The sequence below is a fragment of the Podarcis vaucheri genome (assembly GCF_965113315.1).
Source record: "Podarcis vaucheri genome assembly, chromosome: 9".
Taxonomy (NCBI): Eukaryota; Metazoa; Chordata; class Lepidosauria; order Squamata; family Lacertidae; genus Podarcis; species Podarcis vaucheri.
Genome location: NC_138767.1, coordinates 28,952,215 through 28,977,051, shown reverse-complemented (window position 1 = coordinate 28,977,051; position 24,837 = coordinate 28,952,215). Strand labels below are relative to the sequence as shown.

The window sequence follows — 24,837 nt, the reverse complement described above, 5'->3', positions numbered from 1 at the left end:
GCACATGTCTGGTGAAATGCTCATTTAAAAATCAAACATTCAATGCTGAATGAACAAATGGTGCAGTAGTATGACTTTACATACTTTATTGTCTTCCAGCTTATCCTTCCGGATGCAATGAAGGTGCTCCCAGTCTACATGAACTGTCTCCTGAAAAGCTGCGTGCTGATAGGCAAGCCCGAGATTCCCACGGATGAAAGAACTTTTCACCGACAACTGGTCATGTCAATGGACGTTGCTGGCACCCAACTTCTGTTCTATCCACAGCTTCTGCCAATTGTAAGTTGTTGAGAGAGGAGCGGTACAACAGCAGGTATCAGGGCTGGCACCATCACGGACATCCTCTGGGAAGTGCTAGGGTGCTGGGAAGGCCTTGCTCCATCACCTGACTGCTGATTTTGCTACCAGACAGTGACCACCACTTTGAAGCTACCCAGAGGAACAGAGTTCCATGCTCACACACCAAAATGGACAGCGAAATTTTACATACACCAGCCCAAATAAGGCTGGTAACTCAGAGCAGGCATACAGGCCCAGCCCTCTGCTGGCTGGGTGGACAGACTGCCTGCCTGTCTGCCCACAGCAGCAGCGCAGTAACAAAGCTGAGCCAACAGCTAGGCATATCCCACTGGACTTGAGTTGCCATCACTGCCATTTTTAGCTACACCACTGGTAGAGCCAGTGTAAGTAAGACATTGATTGGTTCTGGTGAGTGCATGTGCACAGACCTGGACACTGTACCCAAAACCACTTTCTTGCAACCTTCCCCAACACACACAACCCCTCAGCCACCTCTGAGGGCAGATGAGTGGCCCACAGCAGTTGCAGGAGGCAGCCTGGAAACATCAGACTCTGGAGATGGGCATTGAGGGCAGTTTACTCAGAGCCACGCAAAAGGAGGAGTTGCTCTTGGTAGGTACGTTTTCATACATGAGTCCAATAGGAAACATTTTTGTGCCCCTTAATGTCCATCTTTGAGCCCCTTATTCCACCTGCCTATTTCTGTACTTCCAATAACTTTGTACCATTCTGGTGATGCTAGTATAGTAATACCACAATCCACTGTTGTGGCAATGTGACAAACCCTGGTCATTCCTCAACCCGGGAACATGGGAAACAGCCTTGCACCAAGTGGACTATGGATCTATCTAGCTCAGTATTGTCTGCAATGACTGGCAGTGACTTCCAGAGTTTTAAGATGGGTCTTCTTCAACCCTATCCAGAGATGCTGGCGATTGAATCCGGAATCATCTGCATGGAAAAGGTTTCCTTGTCTTTCCCAACTGGTTACAGAACCACTTGCAAGGCTGCAATACTGCAACACTGGGATGTTCTGCAGCCACTTCTTTTGCAATCTGTCCTGAACTCATATGTGCTGATATATTTGCTTTATATAGTCAGAAAATGACCCCATAATAAAAGGATTGAATTTAGTTTATCCAGTGTTGCTGGGGGCAAGTGGAAGGAGACAACCTACAGTTGGTGTGGCAAATGGAAAATAAAATTGTTTAGGTTCAAAAAATATTTGGAAAGGTGCATGTTAAGCAACTAGAACAGCTTTCTACCATTTTATTCATCTAGCAACAATATTTGCACTATTTACTTGCAGTGAACATATTGTAAAGAAAAGGACTATGTGCTAAACAATCTAACATTATCATTACAGCACTCTATGGATGTAAAAAGCGACGTGTTCCCCTCTGCTGTTCGCTGCTCTGAAGAACGTCTGTCTGAAGGAGGACTATTCTTGCTGGCAAATGGGGTACACATGTTCTTGTGGCTGGGAGTCAGTGCCCCACCAGAGCTTATCCAGGGGATATTTAATGTGCCCTCCTTTGCACATGTCAGCACAGAGGCTGTGAGTACACATGGGGGTGTAAGATGGGGTGGGGAGAGGTGTTGCATGCTTGCCTTGAAATGCAATCTCCAGCTTTAACTTCTGTTTAATGATAAAATGTCCACTGGCAAGTACAACTTTAAGATCATCACACACACCCCTTACTAGTCAAGGAGGCTGAAAGTACAAACACTCTGCCAGTTCACAAGCAGGCAGTGGTAAAGAGCCAGGGGTGGGTTTCTGCAGCTGAGGGCTATTCTAGATGAAAGGAAAACACTAAGTTTCTCAATACGTATATTAACGCCCCTCTTCATCTGCTCAGGATAATGGCTACCCAGCTGTTGTTCTCTGGCTGCATTAGAACCACACCCCAGCAGAGAGTAACACGTGGGTCAGCGTTCTTTAATTCAAGGGAAGCCCAACCCTTTTACAGTTTAAAGAGCTGTAGTATAAACTGGATGTGCATCCAGTTTTTCTTTCTGTCCTACCACCAGCCCATTCATAGGGCTTGAAATGCCCCAAATTAAAAAACAACAACACACAATTCTGCACACCTCCAGAGACTTCAGTATACAGTGGTATCTTGGGTTACAGACTCTTCAGATTACAGATACTTCAGGTTACAGACTCCGCTAACCCAGAAATAGTGCGGCGACAGCGCAGCGGCAGCGGGAGGCCCCTTTAGCTAAAGTGGTGCCTCAGGTTAAGAACAGTTTCAGGTTAAGAACAGACCTCCAGAATGAATTGAGTTCTTAACCCGAGGTACCACTGTACCTGAAGATCATCTCCACCCCCATCGTTCAGCCCGGACACTGAGGTCCAGCTCTGAGGGCCTTCTGGTGGTCCCCTCACTGCGAGAAGTGAGGTTACAGGGAACCCGGCAGAGGGCCTTCTCGGTCGTGGTGCCCGCCCTGTGGAACGCCCTCCCATCAGAAATAAACAACTAACTGACTTTTAGAAGACATCTGAAGGCAGCCCTGTTTAGGGAAGTTTTTAATGTCTGATGTTTTATTGCTTTTATTATTATTATTATTATTATTATTATTATTATTATTATTATTATTACCATCACCATCAATTCTGTTGGGAGCCACCCAGAGTGGCTAGGGAAACCAAACCATATGGGTAGGAATGAATGAATGAAATAAACATTATTGAAATCCTTTTTAAAACTCTAGTACTTTCTGCGACTTGGGAAAGGAAGTAAGTTAACATAACATGGGAAGCAGAAAGGAAACACGCAAGATGCTATATGCAATTGAAAAGCAAAATGACGTTTATAGACGAAAATCTGAATTTGCATGGTGTTAAGTTGCAGCAGTAGCCCCAATTTATGGGAATTATTGCGGTGCATGTATTTACTGTAACTGGGTTTTCATGTTACAGAGAGCTAAGTTGCAGCTGTTGGCATAGCAGCCTATATCAAATTTCTTTGCTTTTTGTAATAAGTTGCAGCTTAATATGGGTGGTTAAGACAGTAAGAGAATGGATTTAACACTTTATTCCTTCTATGGTCCCAGTCTGGACCACACACATACACACACACACCCCACTGCCATTTGTCCCAGAAGAAAGTTACAATTGACACCAAATACTAGCTAGCCACATAGAAGATCTGGATTGGGAATATGGGTGGGGGCAAAGGTTTTAATCCCCTACCACCCCAGAATCTGCAAAAGAAAATGAGGCAGGCCAAAGGAAGTAATCACGGCTGCTTACTGCAACAAATACAATGTCCAAACCCATGAACAATTATAATCAAAATAAATCCACAGTTGCAAATAGCAATCCAGATTAAAATCCAATGCAATTTGGTCACACCCTAGAAACCTCCCATCTCCCACAATATGCAAATAAGCCTGTATTTTGACCTAAATCAATTCTTTTATACACTAATTTTCTGTGCGTTTTTATCATGCAGACACTTCTTCCTGAAGTGGATAATCCCTACTCTAAGAAACTGAGATCAATGATTGATCATCTGCAGAGCAAAACACCCTATTCCATGAAGGTAACAGATTAAATTTCCCTTGTAATGCTATTTTTAGAATGCTTGCTGAACTGTGCAGTTTTGACATGGGGATAGCAAACAGAACTTCTTTCAAACCCTTTCTGCTTTGTGTTCAGTGAAGTTTGTTGAAAGGTACAACAGACTCAAGGCAGTATTTTTGAATTCTTAACACCTGGATCACAACTTTTCTTTTCAGATCCTGATTGTGAAGCAAAGGGAGCAAGCAGAAATGGCTTTCAAACAATTCCTGGTTGAAGACAAGAATATTTATGGAGGAGCTTCTTACGTGGATTTCTTGTGTTGTGTTCATAAAGAGATCTGTCAGCTGCTCAACTAATGGATGCTTGAATATTAATTCTCTTTGCATTTTGTCAAAAGGGACTATTCTTAAGTGACCAACCACCAGAAGGTGCTTTTTAACGCTACTTTTTTGTACAGTTTCTAATTTCATACACTAGTGCCCCTTTTCATAATAATGTAGCATAGGCAAGTCTGCGCTCAGGTATAACTCCTATGGGAGAGCATTTATTGTTCTTTAAAAGGAAAAATATTTCTTATGGCAAGATCTGGAATCCTGGAATCTTTCAATGCTTAAAGCGTGTGGTTTTCATTTCATAAACTTTCAATAAATTGCAAAGCATTATAAAGTTGTAACCTTTGATTTTTAGTGCTCATGAACTGATCGTTTTGTTCTCAGCCCTGTTATGGTCTATTTAAAGTTTCTTGAGTTGATACACATTTAAGTAACTGTTCTTTTCACTTTGTGTGCTGTGATGCACCATGGTAACCAAAATATCAAGGAGTTGGAGCACTTTCCTTAGGATGAAAGGCTTAAAAACAGCGGTAACAGACACGGTGTCTTCCAGACATTGCAATTCCCATCCCTGACCATTGGCTGAGACTGATGGGAGTTGTAGGCCAACATCTGGAGACCATACTGCCTGCTCCTGTTGCTTAAAGCATTTGTGGCGGATAAAACAGAGAAAGTGGGCAAAAGTTTTTCTCCCTCTTGTAACATTAGAACTTTTAGTGACTCAGTGAATGGCTGCTGTAACTAGGTAGGTCTTTTAGTTTCAGCCAGCAGGGTGCTACTTATGCACTAAACCAGTGGTTCCCAATTAGCTAAGTATTGCAGTCCTCTTGTTTTTCTGAAGCCAAGCTCTGGACCTCCTACTTCTGAAAAACGTTGATATATCTGGAGTAGTTTTTGCTTTGTGAATGGTGCCACGATACCCTCCAAAATGTCCCAGTGCAAAACTGGGATGCCGTCTTCTGTGCTGCACTCCCACATGAATCACGTTACCCACACGAAAGCACAGCGCCCCAAAAATGTGTGGTTTTGGGTGCCGCAATCTCATGTGTTTGGGGGCAAAACACAGCCCCCAAAAGCAGGCTGTCCCGGACAATTGACAGGTATGTGCCATGGACTCACTGGGTGGGTTATGTGGACCCCTGATTGGGAACCACTAAATTAAACTGTTTGTTAAACAAGCTAGTTCACTTTTTCTTAACAGCTTGATACATTTTCCATCTTCATCTCGGTCTATCCTGTGTTTTGTTGCATCGTAACAGAAACAGTATTTCATAGTCTTTTATTACAAGAAGCCACTATCGCTATACTACACTGTTCTTGCAAAAGGACCCTACCTGACCAGACTTAAGCGTCCATGATGTAGTCCACCTTCATGTTTCCATAAGTGCCTCTAGGAAGTGCATAAAGGACATTAAGCCATCTCCTGGTGTTCATCCCAAGCTTCTGGTATTTGAAAGTATATTGTCTCTGATTATGAGTTTTCGAATGTCTGATTCTTTTAAAAAGCCATCTAAATTTGTAGAACATAATATTCATCAGAAGCTGGAAATTACTACCTTGAGAAATAAACTATTACTTTAGTCCTACAGTAGCTTTTATCTTTACTTAACTAAGACCATTTTAAAAACATATTTTACATCCCCAATTTTCTTGGAGTCGGGAATATACAGGAAGCAATCAATCTCTTCCAGTGGTGCCTTCTCTCATGTAGGATGTGGAAATACACTAGTCTTCAAAAAAATGATAGGTTGCACAATAAACTGACTTTAGAATTTCGTTCCCGTTCCACTAGGTGGCAACTCTACCTAATCAAACCAAAAAGGTTAACCGGAGTCACACATTTGTCTTAGATGCTGCATAAACAGTTTCACAGCTGAGTTCTCATTTACAGACTTGCATAAAATCATAGTTCTATGGAAAAATGTATTACTACAGTAAATTAGGATTTAAACCTGCAAAGCTGAACGTGAAAACTGACAAGAACCCGCTTATGGAAATAAATATATAAAATAAAGGCAAGCATCCAATAAAATAATTATACATTTATCAAAAATAGTAAAAATACATTCCATCACTTAAAAAGACATTTAAAAGCTGGCTTTCAGGAACCAAAGTACAAGAAATTTTGAGTCTTTACAACTTCTTGTCAGGAGGATTCCTGACAAGATGAGCTGAAATTTCATCAGATTTCATCATATACAACCAATCCATAACATCAGTTTTTTTTTAAAAAAAAAAGCAAAGAAAATTCAAATGATCATGGGGGGGGGGGAGAGAGAAAGGGAGTACAGCCTGTAGCCCCCACTCTGTTGTTTATGTGGGTCAAAGCACCTGGCTGCAATAAAAGAGCAAATGAATTCATATTTACAAGCAGTATTTTAGAAGTAATTCCCTATCATTTTGGTATTATACATACTTACAGAACAATCCAGCCTGGAACCTTCTGAAGTCCCAACAGCTTCAGCAGGAAATTCAGCATACCTGAATCTCTTCCACTAAATTGCTTCAGTTTAGTTGGACCATATTCTTAAGTGTTTTGAGCCTTCTGCAAGTAAATCTAAACTTTAATTTTTCAGCCAATGAATATGGTAAATTGTTATAGATATTATCAAGATTTTAAATTTTTTTCTTTTTTAAAAAAAGGCAGCCATCACCACCACTTTGCATCATTCCCCGATTACACACATCTATGGACTATGTTCTGACATACAGATATGAGGTATCAACAGAAAACTGATACTAGGTTCTCTGCGCTTCCTATCAATCATTAGTCTCAAAGTCAATCACCTCTTAAAAGAAAAAAATAACATATTTGACACAAGTTGTTAATTAAAATGCCAAATATAATAGTTTCTGTTTACATCAGCACCAATTTTCTAGTATTGCAATGGGAACTAGAGTTGCATTTCATTAGCCTGAGAATAAATAGTGTTTAGAGGAGGCAAGCAAGGATTTTTGTTCGGTTTATGAGTCAAGATTAACAGTAAATACAATGATTTGCAAATCCGGAAGACCGAGAGTTGATGAAAGCTCTTGAAACCACTGGGAGGTGTTTCTGCTTTGATTTCAACTTTTGTGAATGAGATCTGTCACAAGCAGTGGATGTTACTCATCAAGGAAGCTGATGTGCTGTAAATGGGCTGGCTCAAGCAGCATGCATATAAAAAAGAAAGAATACAGTCGGTACTAAAATTCTGGACTCAGTCGCTAATAAGTACAACCTCAGCAGAACTAAGACTTCAAACAAAGGAAAAGCAGTGGTATTAAGGCAGGGAAAGATTGAGTCTTGGATACGTTCAACGAGGAGGAAAGCCACCCCGGTGGGTACCACCCCGTCCTCCCCGGAACCCTCCCCTTTCCCCCCGAAAATTTGTTCTGTTTCTCTCTCTGCCCCTTTCTCCTCGGCCAGCTGAAGTCCCGCCTCTTCCTCCACCCCTCGGTGCGCCACCACCTCGGTCTTTTGGCGGCGGCGATTTAGGTCTGAGTCTCTCAATCTCTTCTGTACAGCCAGTTAGGTTGGAATTTGGAGCTGTGAAATAGGACGTATATGTTTCTGCGTTGAAGTTGCTGTTTGTGAGTGTGGGTCCCACGGTTAGCCAGCCTAAGAGGAGAAAGAAAAGCAGCAAGCAGTGAGATGCACACAGAGTTCAGTGCCTTGGTTACCACCAGACTGTATTACTGTAACACTACATAAAGTTATAGATATTGTAGGAATGGAAGCAAACCATTGTTACACACACACACAAACCCTACTAGGCTTGGTAATCAGATGCTAAAAGCAGAATCTGAACTCCCATTGCTGAAGTGCTGGTAGGGAAGTTCACAGACGAAGGTCAGATTACTGCTCGGTGGAAAGAGAAGAGAGGCAGGCAAATACACCACCACATTTGCAGAATGTGGTCAAGAAAGAAGCAATAATTGGCCAGTATTCTTGCACTTCCTTTCCTTTGTTTTTAGAATCCTTTCATCAGTTCTGCTTAGAAAGTGAGCTCTCAAGGAGTATGCATTTATCATTGTTAGAAAATGCATGATCCATGACTCGAGAGAGGAGAGCCTATAAATCCAACATTCTAGTGCCAAAACGAAACTCTCTACAATGCAGTAACCAAACAAGATATACTATGCACAAATCTTTATTCGTACATGCCTCTCTTCAGAAAACTTTATTCACCGTTGTGATACTCAGCTAGCATTGGGGAGATCCTCCACTCACTCCAGCACTTAAGTGGAGAAATTTTACACATAAAAGTTGCATGGTCTCTTTGTAAAAGGAATTCAATTTTGGCTCAGTTCCAGATGACACCAGTAGCTCTGGTTATTGCACCCCCTCTCTCATTTTATCCCCACTTAACTGGTGTATATCTCAACAAAGGGTAGAAATGGGGAGCCCTAACTTATGTGTCAGCACAACATGGCAAACCATGACAGTCTGCTAATATCAAAGAAAATGCATTTATTCTGATGCAAATGTTTAGGATCAGGGTAGGAGTATACGAGCTAATATGCTCCTCTTGTGGGAGAACATGTTTTCTCAAACTCAATCAACCAAACAGCTGGAATGAATCAGAATACAATCCAGTCACTGCCCTCTGCACCAAGACAGAATACACCGCATCTTAACTCTTCTAAGATCAACCCAGCTATACATGAAAACAGTGGACCATTTCGCTGAATATTGTTTTCTCTCTGACCTTAGGCTTTGAAAAAAAAATGTTCAAAAAGGGGTTAGAATAAGAATCTGCATAACAATTATATTTCCTTCATTAATAACAGGAATTGCTTAGCATTTGTGCATTGAAGATCCCAGCACAAATAATTCTTCAATTCACATCTTACACGGCAGACAGCAGAACTTAGGTTCTTGCATTCTCATTCTCATTTCCTCCACCCCACCCCCAAGTGCCTTAACTCTGAAATATTTATGTTCCCATCATGTTCTCAGTCCACTTTATTGAAAAAAATAGCCTCTTGCCTATGAAAGCTCATGCTCTAATGAATCAGTTAAGTCTAGGAGTATAAGTAGATTTTGTATTTGGCTGCAACAGATTAATGTAACTACTCTCTAAAGAGTTTCTTTCTCCCACTCATGCACACCATTAATCTTTATAAAAGGTTCACCTCTCCTGGAAAAACTTTGAAATAATGATTAAGTATCAGAATCAGACCAACACTAACCTGGTCGGATTGTGCTATCCCGGCCAAAGAGGTGAAGCCGTCGTCTTCCAAGGCAAAAATGTTCAATGATGTGAAATATTTCCACTGGTTTCTCTATATTGCCAATTTCAGGCTCTTCTGTGATAATTAAATCTATGTCGACGTTAGCATGGATAAAGTCTCCATCCGTACTACGACGGACTGTTCCTTTAATGCCCATAAGGCAGTGTTCCTAGGTAGAACAACACCAAAGAGAAAGTTTTTGGAAGTATATCAGACGCACACAAGAAAATGCCAACCCTGCAAATCCACATGTCACATATATACGACTGATTGTGGGAGACAGAACACAGCATGCCACTTCTTTTGAAGATCCATCTAACTAGCCAGAGACCAAGACAATGAATGCAGAAATTCTACTTTCTCAGCCCCAGATATCTTTTAAAAATTGAGCAACAAAAGCATGAAAATCATTATTCTAAAGAGTGTGACCAAGTCCTCAGAAAGTGTTTCTAAAGTGGAAGTGATTGTTATAAAAGTGTGCAAAGTGCACAAGAGAGATATGTTATGAATAGCAAGGTTAAATCTGCCCCACATTATGGAAGATAAAAGATTGAGCAACTGAAGAAGCGTATTTTATAAACCCTCCTGAAGTGGTTACCAAAGCTGCCATCTTTCCCAGCACCTCTTATCACTAGAGGATGGCTTTGCCCTCCACCTGAACTGACCTGCCTCTTCCAGTCCAAACCAAATGAAGTAGACAGGCACTATACAAAGAGCTTGTGTTCTGGGCACTGACTGGTGGTGCAGAGAAGAGCTGTAGGTGACCTGTATGCTCAGCACATATTTGCCTTACGCTGAATTTTAATGCTGCTCTCAACTGTGATTTAACAGCTGTGTTTTTATTGACCATATAGATTGGTTGTGTTAGTATTATATAAGTCCTGTTGGCTGAAGAGCACAGAAAAGATATCTAAAATAAGGAAAGGTACAGGACAGGGATGTCAACTTGGATAAAGTATCGGGGTCCAGGTAAGCCCTGCCCAGCGCAATCAACCACAAGATGCGGTGCACACACACCATTTCAATGGCAATGACCATCAACTTTGGGGGTCCGAGCCCCCTCAAACTTTTTAGGGGGGGGCAAAGGGACCTTGGGCCCTAGAAGTTGGCTCCTATGGTGCAGGATGAGAAAGGAGGAGGTAGCTATGGTGATGAGAGCCACAGAGATGGGCAGATGGAGGAAGCAGCAGCAGCAATGATCCCTCAGCAGCTCTCAGCTCAGGAAGAGTGTAAAGCAGGCACAGGCAAACTCGGCCCTCCACATGTTTTGGGACTACAACTCCCATCATCCCTGACCACTGGTCCTGTTAGCTAGGGATGATGGGAGTTGTAGTTCCATCTGGAGGGCTGAGTTTGCCTATGCATGGTGTAGAGGTTGGGGATCTTCTGTATGAATCGGCATCTCTCCCAAGCATGTGTCCAAACAGAGATATTCTCTGGAATTCGCAGAAGGGATGTGGGATTTTCCCATGTGTCCACAGTTAAGTATAACAAACTGAAACAAACTGAAGTTTTGGCTGACTGCCTAATAAGGTGAACTATGTGGGTCAAGCAGATTTGCTCCCCTTAGTGTCCTCCTAGTGACAAGGCTGTGGATTTAATCAACAAGGTGCCCATTAATTCTGTGCACTACACAGTTACTTATTTTTATGCAGTGGTATTTGCAATTATAGACAAAAATAATTTCCAAAAAAACCAAAACTAAACAGTGTCAGTTTTATGCAGCTTCTTTCCACAAATTCAAATGCTCAATAGAAGTTCATTGCAGTATGCTATGGAATCAGTACCAATTGACATAGATAACCCTAAGAATAGCCCTGTGTCAATTAAATGGACGATGACACTCAATGTCTACTCTATTCTAATGTTAAAGATGAATGCAAGTGGCTGTTCACACAGATAGTCTACATAGCTGATTCTGCAGGTTCTGCAGATTAATCTGGTTTTGAAGACCACCACCCAAATGAGCAATTTCCCCCAGATCATAAAATGCTGATTTACTGAAGTTGCCAGATGGTTTTCACAAAATTGCAGACATGAATGAATAAGCATTTCCAGATTTCTGGCGCAAGCTGTAGGGGTTCATATTTTGAAAAAGGAGAGAAAGAAAAATGACCACTTGGACATGTACTGCAATTCTCAAAACTTTAGTCTCTGGTAAAACAGCACTGAGGTTTAAACAGATGAGAAACTTTTCTAGACTAGTGCTAGTGCTTCTACCTCAGTACTGAAAGCAACAAAGCAATACTCAAGGCACCCAAGGACACTAAAGCTGCTAATCGGGGAGAAAGAACCTATCAACATTGTATAAAAGCAGCATATAAGTAAATGTCCATTGTAGACATGAATCAACTTCTCATACTTTCAACGTGTATTTCTCACGAGTATTTCAAGACTTGTAAGTGACCACAGAATTTAAGACACACATAGGGATAACAAAAACTGTTTTAAGCTAAATATACAATTAAATATGACAAATTCAAGAAGCTTACTTTGTAAGATGCCATATAAGGCCTATAATAACAACCAGTCACCAGGTATCCTTTAGCACGTCACTCCACCCTACTCTCCAGCTTGGCTTAACATCTAGCCTGATGAAGAGTTCTGGATAACTTAAAAGCTTGTTCAAAGTTTTGTGCATTTCGTTTAGCCACAGGAAACATATTCCTGACTGTGAGCTTCATAGTTTTTCTTAAGGACCAACATGTTTGTTTTCCTCCCCCCTCCCTCTCCACAGCATATAATGCATAACATGAAAAGTTAGGCTTCGTTCTCCTCTCACCCACTATTTCAGATTGAACTAGACAAGTGAGGAAGTGCTGGTAGGATCGTTTTTGGAGAAACCTGTGCTATACGATTAAACAAATCTCTTCGCTGCTGCTGTAAATAACCTTAGTCATTCATCACAAAGAAATACAGTTGTTTGAGAAAGTACTACAAATACTTTCAAGCCCTTAACAGATTGCACCCATATGCAAATGAATGCATTCAATCACTTCTTTTCCTTCAGTCCTTCTCCAAGCTGCTGTATCATCTTTACAGACCGCAAACTCACCACAGTAGTGAGCCCATCTCAATTTACATAAAGTATTGTGTGTATCAATAATATTGAGTTAGACACAGACCTTAAAATGTGTTTGGTGGGTGACAGTTTCCTTGATGCTGCTATCATTAGGGAAACTAACAGAACAAATGTCATAGCGTTAACTACATACATATGCAACCAATTCCTGATACTGCTTGCTTCAGGAAAAGCAGCAATTTCAAGAAAGGGCAATTTGAGAGGGGAGGATATTGAACCACTCTCCAATTGCTGCCACCCAACATTGTTTTTATCTAGGGAAAGCAGCTATCAGGCTTTTGCTAAGCACATCTTAAATTCCTCCAGGTAATCCTACTGAAATTTTTCCAAGGGTGGAAAGTCTTAAACAATTTAACTCTACACTAACTTATTTTTTCCGCTCTATCACTTCTTAATGACATCCAATCAAACACAAAGTAATATCCCAGAAATCTGCTCTAGTAAGAGGCACAGTTGTCTTAAGGAACTGGTGTGGCTCCAGTTCTACAATGCATCTAGCATTGTAGGGTAGTGATAGCAATCCCAAACTACTCTTGAGAAAACCAAAAGAGAACCCTTTGCTACCAATATATTTTATTTACATTTCAATGTAGGAGTCTTAATAGTTGACAAAATGAAAGTCAATCACACTGCATTCCCATCTATAGCAACAGACTAGAACAAAGAAAACTATACAAGGCATTCTACCCCCTCTTCCATCATCTCCTGAAGGGTGACAGAAGGGTAAAGTATTTCTAAGATGCCTTATCCTATCTGATCTGCATTTCAATAAGAATGACTGAATAAGAGCATTCAAAAGTTTCCCAAAAAGAACTTCATGAAGCTGTTAGATGAAGACAAGAGAGGATTTCAATATTTACTCAGATGAAGCTAAGAGTCCACAAATGTTAAAAATTACTCACCAATTTTCTAAAATCATTATCAGATAAACTTACATTTGAAAGCAAAAGAAGTAAGCTGCTCTGTAACTCCTTTCCTAAAATTACAACACCTACCAACAACAACAGAACATCTGGTGGTTTTTGTGAAACTACTAAATTAAGAGGAGATGAAGAAATTCAGACAAAGACGTACCTTTGTTCTTTGAAAGACAGCCTTAGGGTCCAGAGTCTTGGTCTTCCCAGGATTGTTTTTGTTGGTTTTAATCCAACAGATGTCTTCACATCTTCTATAGCCCCATTTACGCAAACACTGAAACATTTCAACAAAAGGGGAATAAAATTAGACAATCACTTTGTACAATACACAGAAGTAAAATAAGACATTTCACTTCTGGCATGCCTAAAAGCTTCTTCCTCTCCTGTACATTTTTCAGAATCAGATCAAATTCCAAATGTTAAAGCAAAAGCCACCTTGAAATTTCCACTGTGGTTATTCTAGCAACTCTACTAAATATTTATTTATGCAGCACATCATTTCATGTGAAGGAGTGTATGCTTAAACATTTGCTACCATGGTGGAGATGCATTGGCATGACACTAAGCATACATACAGGGCAATCCTATGCATGGTTGCTTGGAAGCAAGTCCCATTGTGCTTAAAAGGGCATACACCCTTGAAAGCCTGTTCATGATTGCAGGCAGACACCTATATTGACAGAGGGAAGTATGGCATGGGAAGACGGCCAGACAAGGTCTCAGATGTAGTGCTGGAAAGCCTCCAGTCAATTGTACTGGGGAATTTCAACACATACACCAATCTAGGCCAGCTCAGGACTTCAATGGCTGCCATGACAACTATGAAGCTGTCAATACTTGCATTTGCTTGGCAGTTGATGCCATACCTGGGATAGAACCTCTAATAGCAGTTTGAAAGACTATCTGGCCAGATGTTGTGGCCCAGGGATGAGAACAAGGCACTTTAAGGGGTGTGGCCAACCACATCTCTTGACCCTTGAGATTCTTGGCTGACAACAGCTTGCTAAAAAGGGCTGACTAAATGGAACCAGCGGGTGATGATATCCAACTCTTCTCTCTATATACTATCTGAATCAGGAAAGGCTGTGCTGGTGCTGAACCACTGATAGACACAGTAATGGGCTGGGTGTAACGGCCAAATACATCCATAATAGACCTTCTTCCAAGTTACTGGATGTGTGAACCACCCACCAAACTGAAGCTGTTGATGGGTGGTTCACACGTCCAGGAATTAGGAAGACGGTCTATTATGGATTTATTTGCTGAAGAAGCAGTTATGTAGCTGGGTGGGTACTGCTTGATCCAGTTCTGTCACTTGAGGTCCAGATGACTGCAATGGCTAGTAGTGTCCATTTCCAATTATGAATGATTTGCCACCTATGGCCTTTCCTTGACTGAGACAGCCTGCCACAGTTCTCCGTGCCCTGGTAAGTTCCCGGTTAGTCTACTGTAATGCAATCTACCCTCAAGGATGATTCAGAAGCTGCAGCTGATGCAGAATGTCCCTGCGAGAGTCATTATACAATACTGACACTTTGAGAACCATTATGCAATACTCATTCTTCAGGTGTACCAACCTGATGGCGTACCAACCATCAATTTGCTATTAAAAAAAAACTATTCAGGGCATATCTTTAATGTCCAAAGCCTTAAATAACCTGGGACCCAAACTTGGAGAAGCGCATCTCCCTACATCTGCTGGCCTAGGTTTTGACCTCATCAGAAAAGTCCCTTCTCATAGTGAAGCTTGTTGTGCAGTGACACAAAATACAGCATTCTCTGTGGTGGCACCCTGCCTGCGCAGCTCATTTCCACTGGAGATATGCTTCTCTCCTACAGTAAATGACATTCCAGGGTCAGAGCAAGATGCATTTTTTTGCCTTGGCTTTTGGGGTAGGAGTGTAAAGTTCAGTGATCTGTATTTTTATGTCTGGTGCTGATCTGCTAACCTGATTGTATATTTGAATGCTGTTGATTTTAATGTTGTTTTAGAAATGTTGGTGAGTATGGAATAGTTTTGTTTTTGCATACTGCCCTGTGATTCTAAGAAATGAATGGCTGTCTGAAACTGCAATAAATGAAAACAATAACAAGAGACTGTTTTAAAGACCAAGCATAAAACTGAACATGCTAGCTCCCTGTTAGCAAAGGTAGGCAGTGGAGTGGAGAGAAATTATTGGTTTAATGAGAAGAATATTTAGGATAGCTGTGCCTCCATGGCTCTTTCAATCAAAGGCACAGCAAACTGCCAGAAGAAGGCACCCTAGTGCTGAAGAACCTAAGAGATACCAAAGCTACAAAGAGAAATATGATCTCTTGAAACAGTGCATGGTATGTTTCACGGGTGCCCATCTGGAAAATAAGGATTAACATTTGATTGATTTCATATCTGCCTCAACCCATTATCTAGGGAAATAGTAAGAGAATTATTCTGCATTTAAAGTGACAAGAAACAGAGACAAAGTGATACTATAAAGTCTGAGAAAGTATGTGGCCCAGTGTACTAGAGCAGGATCTTACCATTCTGCCAAGATCAAGGCCCTCTCCAGAACCACACCAAAGAAAGACAAAAGAACGTGGGGAAGCTAGCTCCTCTATATCTAGCTTCATGATCTAAAAAAGACAGAACAAATAACATTTTAAGCAAATAGATCAATGCACACAACAGGCTCATGGGTAGCTAAAAATATAACAAGCATTCATCCTGTAAAGGTTTTTCTAAAAAGCAAACTCACTTCATCCCAATTCCAGCACTTCTCGTTAGCTGTAATGCCAGTCTCCCTATAGTATTCTTCCAATGGCGGCTCCAAAAGAATCACATCAAACTTGAACTTGAGTTCACGCATATCAAAAGCCTCCAAGTCAGCTTGTAAATACCTATATTCACAGACAAAATACAAGGTTGCTTGGATGAATTAGTGCAGTATTTTCCACACAATGTTCATGGAATGAACAAAATATGTACAGATGAATGGCATTTCAGAGTAAATATCTATTATTTACATACATGAAAAGTAACATGCACTCTCTGAGAACCCAATTCCTACGGTGAAGCTGCACAAATTATAACATTCTTGGTTTCAGTGAATCACTTCAAATTTGGAAAACCACAAACAATTGTTGACCACCAGACACCTCATTATATAGAAACTGATGGCTGAAATCAGATCTGGCCACCATTATTCTATTAAATTTTACAAATGTTGCTACAAAATTGCACTCCTAGGTAGATGAAAAATTAGTCTCAGAGCACTGTGATTGTTTCTAAATAAGCACAACTTTAATTCTATTTAAAAGACTGATGTCCAACTTTATTCTAAAATTCTCTTCAAAGAATTTTCTAGGGTCTCTTCTTGGACAGTTATTGACCTACAAGCAAGGTAGCTTTTGAAAAAAGCACTGTCAGCAATCATAAAAATGATTATTACTACAGCTGGTTTATACGGTGTAACAGTCTCCTCTTTGATACAATTTTACTAACCAGTTTCAAACCACGATTGGTTCATAGAAACTGGTTAGTAAAATTGTATCAAAGAGGAGACTGTTACACTGTATAAATCCCCTGTTGATGCAGTAAGCCCACTACTACAGCATCCCTGATAGGTGACCTTCCAGCTTGCTTAAAAACCTGTAATGAAGAAGTACCTGCTTCAAGAGGCAGTGTATTCCACTGCATAAATTTCTTCCTAGCAGGTTAGGCTTTTTCGTGTAATTTGAACCTGTTGGTTCAAATCTTACTCCCTGGAGTAACAGATAACAAATGCTTACAGGAAGCCCAAAAGCAGGATCCAAGTGCAACACAACTTTCCCAGCAACTGGTATTCAGAGGCATACTGCCATCATGACTAGCAACCTCTGAGAGCTTTATCCACCATACATTTGTCTAATCCTCTTTTCATGTCATTCTAGATCAGGATGGGGGACCTTTGACTCTGCAGATGCTGCTGAACTACAACTCCCATCAGCCCTAGTAATCTTTGAAGTTCACCTTGCTTATTTCAGAAATACAACCCAAAAATAGAACATGCAAATCTTAAACAGGTGCTGAAAGGGGTTTAGTTAGCAGTCTAACAATAACCAATGTTAAGCCAGTCTGAAGAACAGAATCCAGCTCATTTAATGTACTTACATAGGGGGAGTGTTCGATTTAGATATTAGCTCATCCTTCAGTCTGATAAGCTCTCGAAGCTTTGGGTATTCTTCAAACCTGTCTGCTAAGCCTAAGAGAAAAACATGCCATTTTTATGCTACAGAATTACATTTTCATAAACAGGTGGTCACAAGTGAAGAACTTTAATTTGACACAGACTCTCTGGCACAAACACTTTCATTGAACTTGAGCTAGATGCTACAACTTAGTCAAGCATAGAATCACTTTGTGTTACGACCCAAATTTCTACCCGACCTTGCCAAATGCCAGTAGTTTCAGTGCACCATTGCATGTAATATTTGAATAGATTACAAATGCCATATTTTGGGGCAGAATACCCTGCACTAATCCAGCCTAGAACAGGAGGGGAACATACACACTGCTCTGTAAATGCAACATCAGCTACTATCCCCAACAACCATGTCAACCCTGCCAGTAGTCAGTAGCTGTGGAGATGACACTGAGATTTCCCCATGTCAACCGGACACAGGAGAATCCAACCCATTTACACTAACAGGGATATACTCTGATTATGTCCTCCTACTCCCATCCCCCAGGCAACCTGCCAAAAATGTCATTTATTTATATACGAAGTGATAATCCACACTTTCATAATACAGCAGAATACAACATACAAGAACAGGCTCAACTAAAATATACACAAAAAAACATAATTAAAAACATCAATAAATGCTGAAAAGTCAAATGATGTGACATGTGAACCAGGCTAAGAAGTGTCTAAAGTCTTTTTACAGATGTCTGGTTGAAGCCTGCTATTTTTACATTTAGGCATGGCTACCTGAAATCTAATTTTTGATTTCTGTGTATTACATACTTAGAGGAATTCAAACTTTTAAAACATATTAAAAAATTAATTTCTACAAAAGAAATGCCATTGCATTTGGAAGATAGATCACAAATATTTGAGATTGGATTCTTCAGCCAAGACAGGAAAAGCAGTGATTCCCACCCTCTTCTCCACCCCTGCTCTCTGTACCATAAGTAAACTGGTATACAGCTAAACACCATTTAATAAAGCCTTCCACATAGACCACTATTTTTGCTGACACTACTCTCAAAGGCAGATCTGGAAACATCTGATATCCTGTTTTCTCAGGATAATAGTGAATAAAAACTCCTACAACTCTTGCATGCAGAAACCATATGGCAAACATGAAAAACCACTTCATAAATTCATTCATATTATTCTGACATACCCACATCTCTGATGAAGTTCTGAGGCCTATGTCCAGTATCCACAAAGTGTTGGCAATAATCGTTATGAGGATTTAAGCTCTGGGTCCCCTATAGGAAGAAAAACACCCAAGAACATAGATTAGCAAAATGATGCACATCAGAGATACACTGGTTTTATCATGCCGTTTGCACACGAAGGAACCCAACACTATTCACAGGGTTTGGCTCGATTATCTTGATATCGCTTGCAGACAAGTGTTCCATTATCTCCCCGCTCACTATTATCCTAACATGCTTCAATTCCAATGCACAGCGTATCCTGCTCATCCCTTTTTAATGGCATGAGGCATAAAGCAAATAGAACAGTATAACCACCATTTTAGGCAACCAACTTTGCCACCTTTCAACCTTGTCATCATTGTGCATAACAGAAGCTTCAATGTTGTGGAATGCTGCAGCTTTAGTGTTTAACGCTGGCCAAAAGTATATCTAGGAGTATGCTTTTGTTAATACAGTACTATTTATTTATTGAATTTATATACCGCCTGTCAGGGGTTCAGAGACAGAGGCACAGGTGAGGGGGGAAACGGAGAGCGATGGGGAAGAATCCCAGGACAGTGAGGAAGAGGATGACAATGACTTGAGGTCTTCCATGAGTCTCTCAAGTGAATCGGAGGATTCCCAGAAGGGGGCGCCCCTAGTCAGGCCAAGGGGGGTCACAGGGGGGACCTGCCAGGAGCAGGGAAGCAGCAGGGAAACACCGAGTAGGAGTGGGAGATCGGGGCCGGCTTCCCAGCAGGAACGAAGTGAAGAGAGTGGAGTTCCCAGTGTGACACACGGAGCGGAGCAGGATGGAGACAGGGAAAGGAGATCGGGGCAGGACGTCCTGCCGGAAAAGGCGGAGAGTAGTACAGGGAGTAGTGTAAGTGTCAAGAGGAAGGTCAGGGGTAGCGAACGCGCGCCAAGTTCAAATGTGGAGGCGCGCGGAAATGGAGAGAGCCCGGAGGAGGAGCCTGGCCCCAAAGCACGAAGGAGGGGGGAACAGGCATCTGAGGAATCCGCTTCAGGAGAGAGCAGGAGAGAAGGAACCCAGGGGGGCAGAAAGACCCTGCGGAAAAGGAAAGACAGGAAGAGGTGGACTAGCACAAGCCTCTTAAGCTGGTGTAGGGGCGGGACTGATTCAGAGGGGACTTCAAACGTCTAGCCTAAGAGACGCGGGGCTGCGCGCTCCGGTTGTGGAACCGATAATGAACTGCAATAAACATCCTTGTATATAAGAAGAGCCTGGCGTTGGTCTTTTGTGAGTGAGACCTGAGGCAGCCCTGACACCGCCCTATACCCACAGGTATAACAATCCTAAATTAAAGTCCTAAATTTGTATTTCCAGTTGTTTCAGGTGCAATAATGATGTAAGATAGGAGAACAATGGCAACACTGTGGTATATGAATTGGTTACCTTAAGAAAAGTACTGGAATCTTTGTAAATTTCCTCTTCATAAGGCAGGTTCTCTTCATCTTGTTGCAATTCTACTTCATCCTTTGGAAGAAAGCACATTTTATACGAATGTAGAGACAGGATGTTTCTCTTCTCATTATCCTTCCACTTCTGGATAAAAGAAGACTGTCCATGAACATTAGCTTCCTGCAACAGCAGATCATGAGTGGTTCCAATGACAGATGTTTTGGGGGGGCAGGGAGGAGAATAAAATCTAATGGTGCCAGAAAGGCCCCTCTCTGTCATTACTGAACCAATTACACCTTACAAATTACATTACAAACTAAACAATCTCCTATATTACACTATTATTTCACTAAAGAGGAAAGATAAGCTTTTTGATGTTGACTGGCTATATGTATATCATCAAATAGTAGTATGCTGTTTAAGGCACGAAAATGGTTTCTCCACTGAGATAGCTATCAAACTGTTTGTGCAACTGTATTAAAACAGGAACAGATCCAAAGACAATTTTTCAAATCTTAAAAACCACTACATGATAAATTGTGGCCTTAATTATTAAAATATGTAACATCAAGGTGCTTTGAAAAAGCAAACCTTATTATATTAATGTCTTGCAAAATAATGTCTCAGACCTCTGCATTTCATATAACTCCATTAGAAAGACTGACAGACATATGCTGCTATTATAAGAAGAGGGATTACTGCAACACACTTTAACCTTATATTCTTCTATTTCTTCTTCATCAGCTTCTCCCTCATCTGGATATCTGCGTTTGGCATTTGGTGCAGATGTATCATAAGCAGCCCTGCAAATGTGGAAGAAAACAGTCTAGAACACATCTAATTAACATGATTTGAACAGCAGTTTCACTTATTTCTGGTTCTTATCTCATTGGATATGGCACCATCTTTACTTCTATGGCAAATCAGGACTCTCCCAATTTAAAGCTTACTGGAGAAACAGTGGCATGGATTCGAAGATTAATTCACTTAAGGAAGTCCATGAAATAAACGATCCCCAACCTCCACTCTGCAGGCCAGGAAAAGCCTCTCTAGAAGTGGGGAAGGCTCCTGAATAAACTTATTTTCATATTATGTTGGACATCAGAAGTGCAAAGAAACTCCTGCTTGACATAAAGTCATACCCCAGATAAACTGTAAATTCAGGCACTGTTAGAGAGCTTACTAGAGACAATATATACATTTACAAATAAGCCCACAGTGATTAATATACTACTATTTGCCAAACTCTTTTGTCCCTTACAATGAAATGTGTTTCCAGCTTTTTGCTGACAAACTGAGCAGTCTGCATTAGTTAAGATCAAAACGAACTCAAGCTCCTTAGTGACACAGCAGTTGACACAATCTCCCTTCTCCCTCTGAACTGCTTACGGTATGAGAAATGCAACCAACCTCTTTTAGTACAAACCTGCATGCTTCCCTTGTTTCAGCAATTTCCCTCTGCTCATCCTTGCTATTCAATACTGCACCAATGCTATCAGCACTTTCAGCCCCAAGCTGGAAGAAAAGGAAAAAAACTGAAGAACAGCACACTTAGTACCTAACGAAGAAGCCAGAGATGAAAGGTTTAATATAAACATAACATACTTTCACCATTTGTAGTGGCTTTGTTTGAATAATTAAACTCCACTGAATTCAACTCTGAATAGGTTGTGCTGAGTATGTAAGGGCACCTGAGTAAGCTTTATACCTGAGTGGGGTTTTTAACCAGTGTCTCCCATAAAGTCTTGCCTTCCCCAGCCTGCTGCAGCCCAAAACACCTGGATTGCTCTGGGCTGGGGGGGGGGGGGCTGTCTTCCAACACAGGCTCTCTCAATGTACAGTGGTACCTCGGGTTAAGTACTTAATTCGTTCCGGAGATCCGTTCTTAACCTGAAACTGTTCTTAACCTGAAGCACCACTTTAGCTAATGGGGCCACCTGCTGCTGCTGCACCGCCGGAGCATGATTTCTGTTCTCATCCTGAAGCAAAGTTCTTAACCCGAGGTACTATTTTCCCAGTAGTGATGTACGGAAGTGAGAGCTGGACCATAAAGAAGGCTGATCGCCAAAGAATTGATGCTTTTGAATTATGATGCTGGAGGAGACTCTTGAGAGTCCCATGGACTGCAAGAAGATCAAACCTATCCATTCTTAAGGAAATCAGCCCTGAGTGCTTACTGGAAGGACAGATCCTGAAGATGAGACTCCAATACTTTGGCCACCTCATGAGAAGAGAAGACTCCCTGGAAAAGACCCTGATGTTGGGAAAGATGGAGAGCACAAGGAGAAGGGGATGACAGAGGACGAGATGGTTGGACAGTGTTCTCGAAGCTACCAACATGAGTTTGACCAAACCGCAGGAAGCAGTGGAAGACAGGAGTGCCTGGCGTGCTCTGGTCCATGGGGTCACGAAGAGTCGGACACAACTAAACAACAACAAAACTATTTCTGGGTTAATGGAGTCTGTAACCTGAAGCGTATGTAACCCGAGGTACCACTGTATTGTATTATCACTTGGAAAAGAGCCCTGGAAAGCACACTGTTAACAGAAACTCTGAATTACTTGCTCCTTTAAAGGCAATAAAAACACCGCCGTCATTTATCATCATTATTTATAAATAACACCACCAAACAGATGTACCAGGAAACACACCACCCCTCCCAAAGGTCCCAGAGACAGGAGACTGAACTATCCCTATACAGCCCCCTCGACCTCCCACCCTCGTCTCCATGGCGACGGCAACCCCCCTCCCTCCCCACTAGGGGAGACTCGGGCTTTACGTCACAGCAGTGTGCTAATTATGAGACTCATTAGGAGACGGGAGACAAGCCACTCTGCCCCCACCCCCCACCACCACCACCCCGGAGAACGCGCACGCGCCGTCGTCGCTTCCCGAAGGACAGCTGCCGGCTAGAGATAATCGACTCGGGTGTGCAAGCCGCCTCTACCTGCTGAGCCAGGAGCTGCCGGCGCAATTTTTGCCGCTCTCTGATCTCCTGCAGGCGGCTGTTCATCCTCGTCCGACGGATTCGCGGGCGAAAGAACTGTCGTCGCCTACTTGGCGCCTACCTAAAACGACACTTCCGCCTCCCTCTATAGCCGGCACCATCGACGGCAAGGAGTTTTGCCAGTACTTTCGTAGGAATGAATGGAACATAATGTGCGGAAGTGACTGGAACCTGTGCGACTGCTCTCGTTCCGGTAGCTGTGAGCGGCCATTTTTGTTGAGGGCAAGCGGAAACTCTCTGGCTTGGCTTGCTTTAGTGTGGGGTTTGCTTTGGTTTGCCTTTTAATTAACCGTTTCAATGAAAGTTGCTAAATGCGCATTATAAATATGCCACATAAACGAATCGATGCAAATTGTTGTTTCATTATTGAAAAAATCAGGCAAACAGTTTATTTTTCCAGGCAAGTATCTACATTGTTGACATAAACATATGGATCAGCTGATGTATAACTCACAAAAGCAGGTTCATTGTCATTCTTATTCATTTAATAGGGTCCACATTGTTGCAAATACGTTGGCTCCATCTGTGTGTAGTTGGCATATGGACGTTGTTGGTGTCTACAGCTTTCACCTTAATTTGTGTGTGTGTGTGTGTGGTGTGCTTTTCACTACCTTGAATACAGCATCCATATGATGCTGCAGCTGTGACACATCTTCCCCTGGCTTAATTGGAGTGTACTGTACAGGAGTCTTCCGCCTTTTCAGACCTGGGACCTGCCTTTAACCCAAACATGGATTTGAGGATTCGTCTCTTAAATTTTCACCATGGTGATAGTCCTGCTATTGTGATCTTGGACCAGGTTGTGACTTAGTGGTGTGTCCAGGCCCACCAGTTGAAGATCCCTACATACTATTGGGTGTATGTAGGCTTGCTTTATTGGGCTGTAGATGCACCATACATTTAAAGCGTATTGCTTTCTACCTTCCCCACAGAGAATCCTGGAGACTAATTTAGCCATCACAGAGCTACGGTTCCCAGGACTCTTAACAGACTGTAGTTCACAGTGTTCTTTTGGGGAAGTCCTGTGGTTTAAATGTATGGTGTGTGCACAGCCAAGTATACCATTATGAGGCAGGGTTATTTCAAAAACCTTTGCTGCGCAGGTATAAGCAGGTTGACAGTATTTGGAAATAAGCTCCACTATGTTCATTGTTGTCATTCCCAGTGGTGTTTTTCTAGAAAAAGAGGTGCTGGAATAATGGCAATGGTGCCCACCTGAGAGGTGAGTTCCAGCTGGAAAAAAAGCCCTGGTTATTCCTATGTAAATTTGAAAAGTATCGTGCTGTTAAATTCTTCATGGTTTTCCCCAAGGGGAACCCTGGACATGATACAGCTTATAACCCCACACCACTAATTTATTAAGATTTTTCATTATTTATAAGAATACCTATAAATAATAATGGAAGTGAAACAAAAGAATTCAAATTAGGACTTTTAAAAACAGGTATCTGACATTATTTTTTTAATGTATTTTTTTATTGAAAATGATATAATAATTGAATAGTACCTGTGCCCTATACAGCTTTGTGTGATAAAGTCAATTCAATAATGCATTTGAGTAAATAACAGCAATTAAATTAGTCTGTTGTTAACTGTCACAGTAACTTTGAAGCACATCAGATCATATGACCTGTAAGAATGTG

At 41.5% G+C, this 24,837-nt stretch overlaps 2 protein-coding genes across 3 annotated transcripts in view; one reads left to right on the top strand and one right to left on the bottom strand.

Annotated features, from left to right (window-relative positions):
• Positions 1-4,495, top strand: part of SEC24D (SEC24 homolog D, COPII coat complex component) — a 61,434-nt gene extending 56,939 nt beyond the window's left edge. Inside the window, exons 20-23 of the mRNA XM_082236908.1 lie at positions 100-279; positions 1,667-1,858; positions 3,759-3,848; positions 4,045-4,495. Coding sequence (XP_082093034.1) covers positions 100-279; positions 1,667-1,858; positions 3,759-3,848; positions 4,045-4,185 — 603 coding nt within the window. The 3' untranslated portion in view covers positions 4,186-4,495. The remainder of the gene's footprint in view (positions 1-99; positions 280-1,666; positions 1,859-3,758; positions 3,849-4,044) is intronic.
• Positions 4,496-6,188: 1,693 nt separating this feature from the next.
• On the bottom strand, positions 6,189-23,315 carry METTL14 (methyltransferase 14, N6-adenosine-methyltransferase non-catalytic subunit). 2 transcript variants are annotated; one of them, XM_082237012.1, is made up of 11 exons: positions 23,135-23,315; positions 21,613-21,701; positions 20,896-20,989; positions 20,181-20,261; positions 18,745-18,832; positions 17,507-17,597; positions 16,113-16,254; positions 15,898-15,990; positions 13,535-13,651; positions 9,337-9,547; positions 6,189-7,762 (listed from the first exon to the last, which is right to left on the bottom strand). In XM_082237012.1, the coding sequence occupies exons 1-11, from the start codon at positions 23,198-23,200 to the stop codon at positions 7,458-7,460; spliced, it is 1,377 nt and encodes a 458-aa protein (XP_082093138.1). In that variant the 5' UTR covers positions 23,201-23,315; the 3' UTR covers positions 6,189-7,457. The 2 variants fall into 2 exon arrangements, with proteins under 2 accessions (XP_082093138.1, XP_082093139.1); XM_082237013.1 differs by having other exon boundaries at positions 20,902-20,989; positions 23,135-23,314.
• Positions 23,316-24,837: the final 1,522 nt, after the last annotated feature.

Excerpts from the sequence above, each read along its gene's own strand:
- METTL14 (XM_082237012.1), bottom strand. The coding sequence starts at position 23,200 with ATGAACAGCCGCCTGCAGGAGATCAGAGAGCGGCAAAAATTGCGCCGG. Across the intron at positions 21,702-23,134 it reads GGCAGCTCCTGGCTCAGCAG|CTTGGGGCTGAAAGTGCTGA; the intron begins GTAGAGGCGGCT and ends CTTTTCTTCCAG. Across the intron at positions 13,652-15,897 it reads GCCTTGATCTTGGCAGAATG|TGTTTGCGTAAATGGGGCTA; the intron begins GTAAGATCCTGC and ends GAAATGTTTCAG.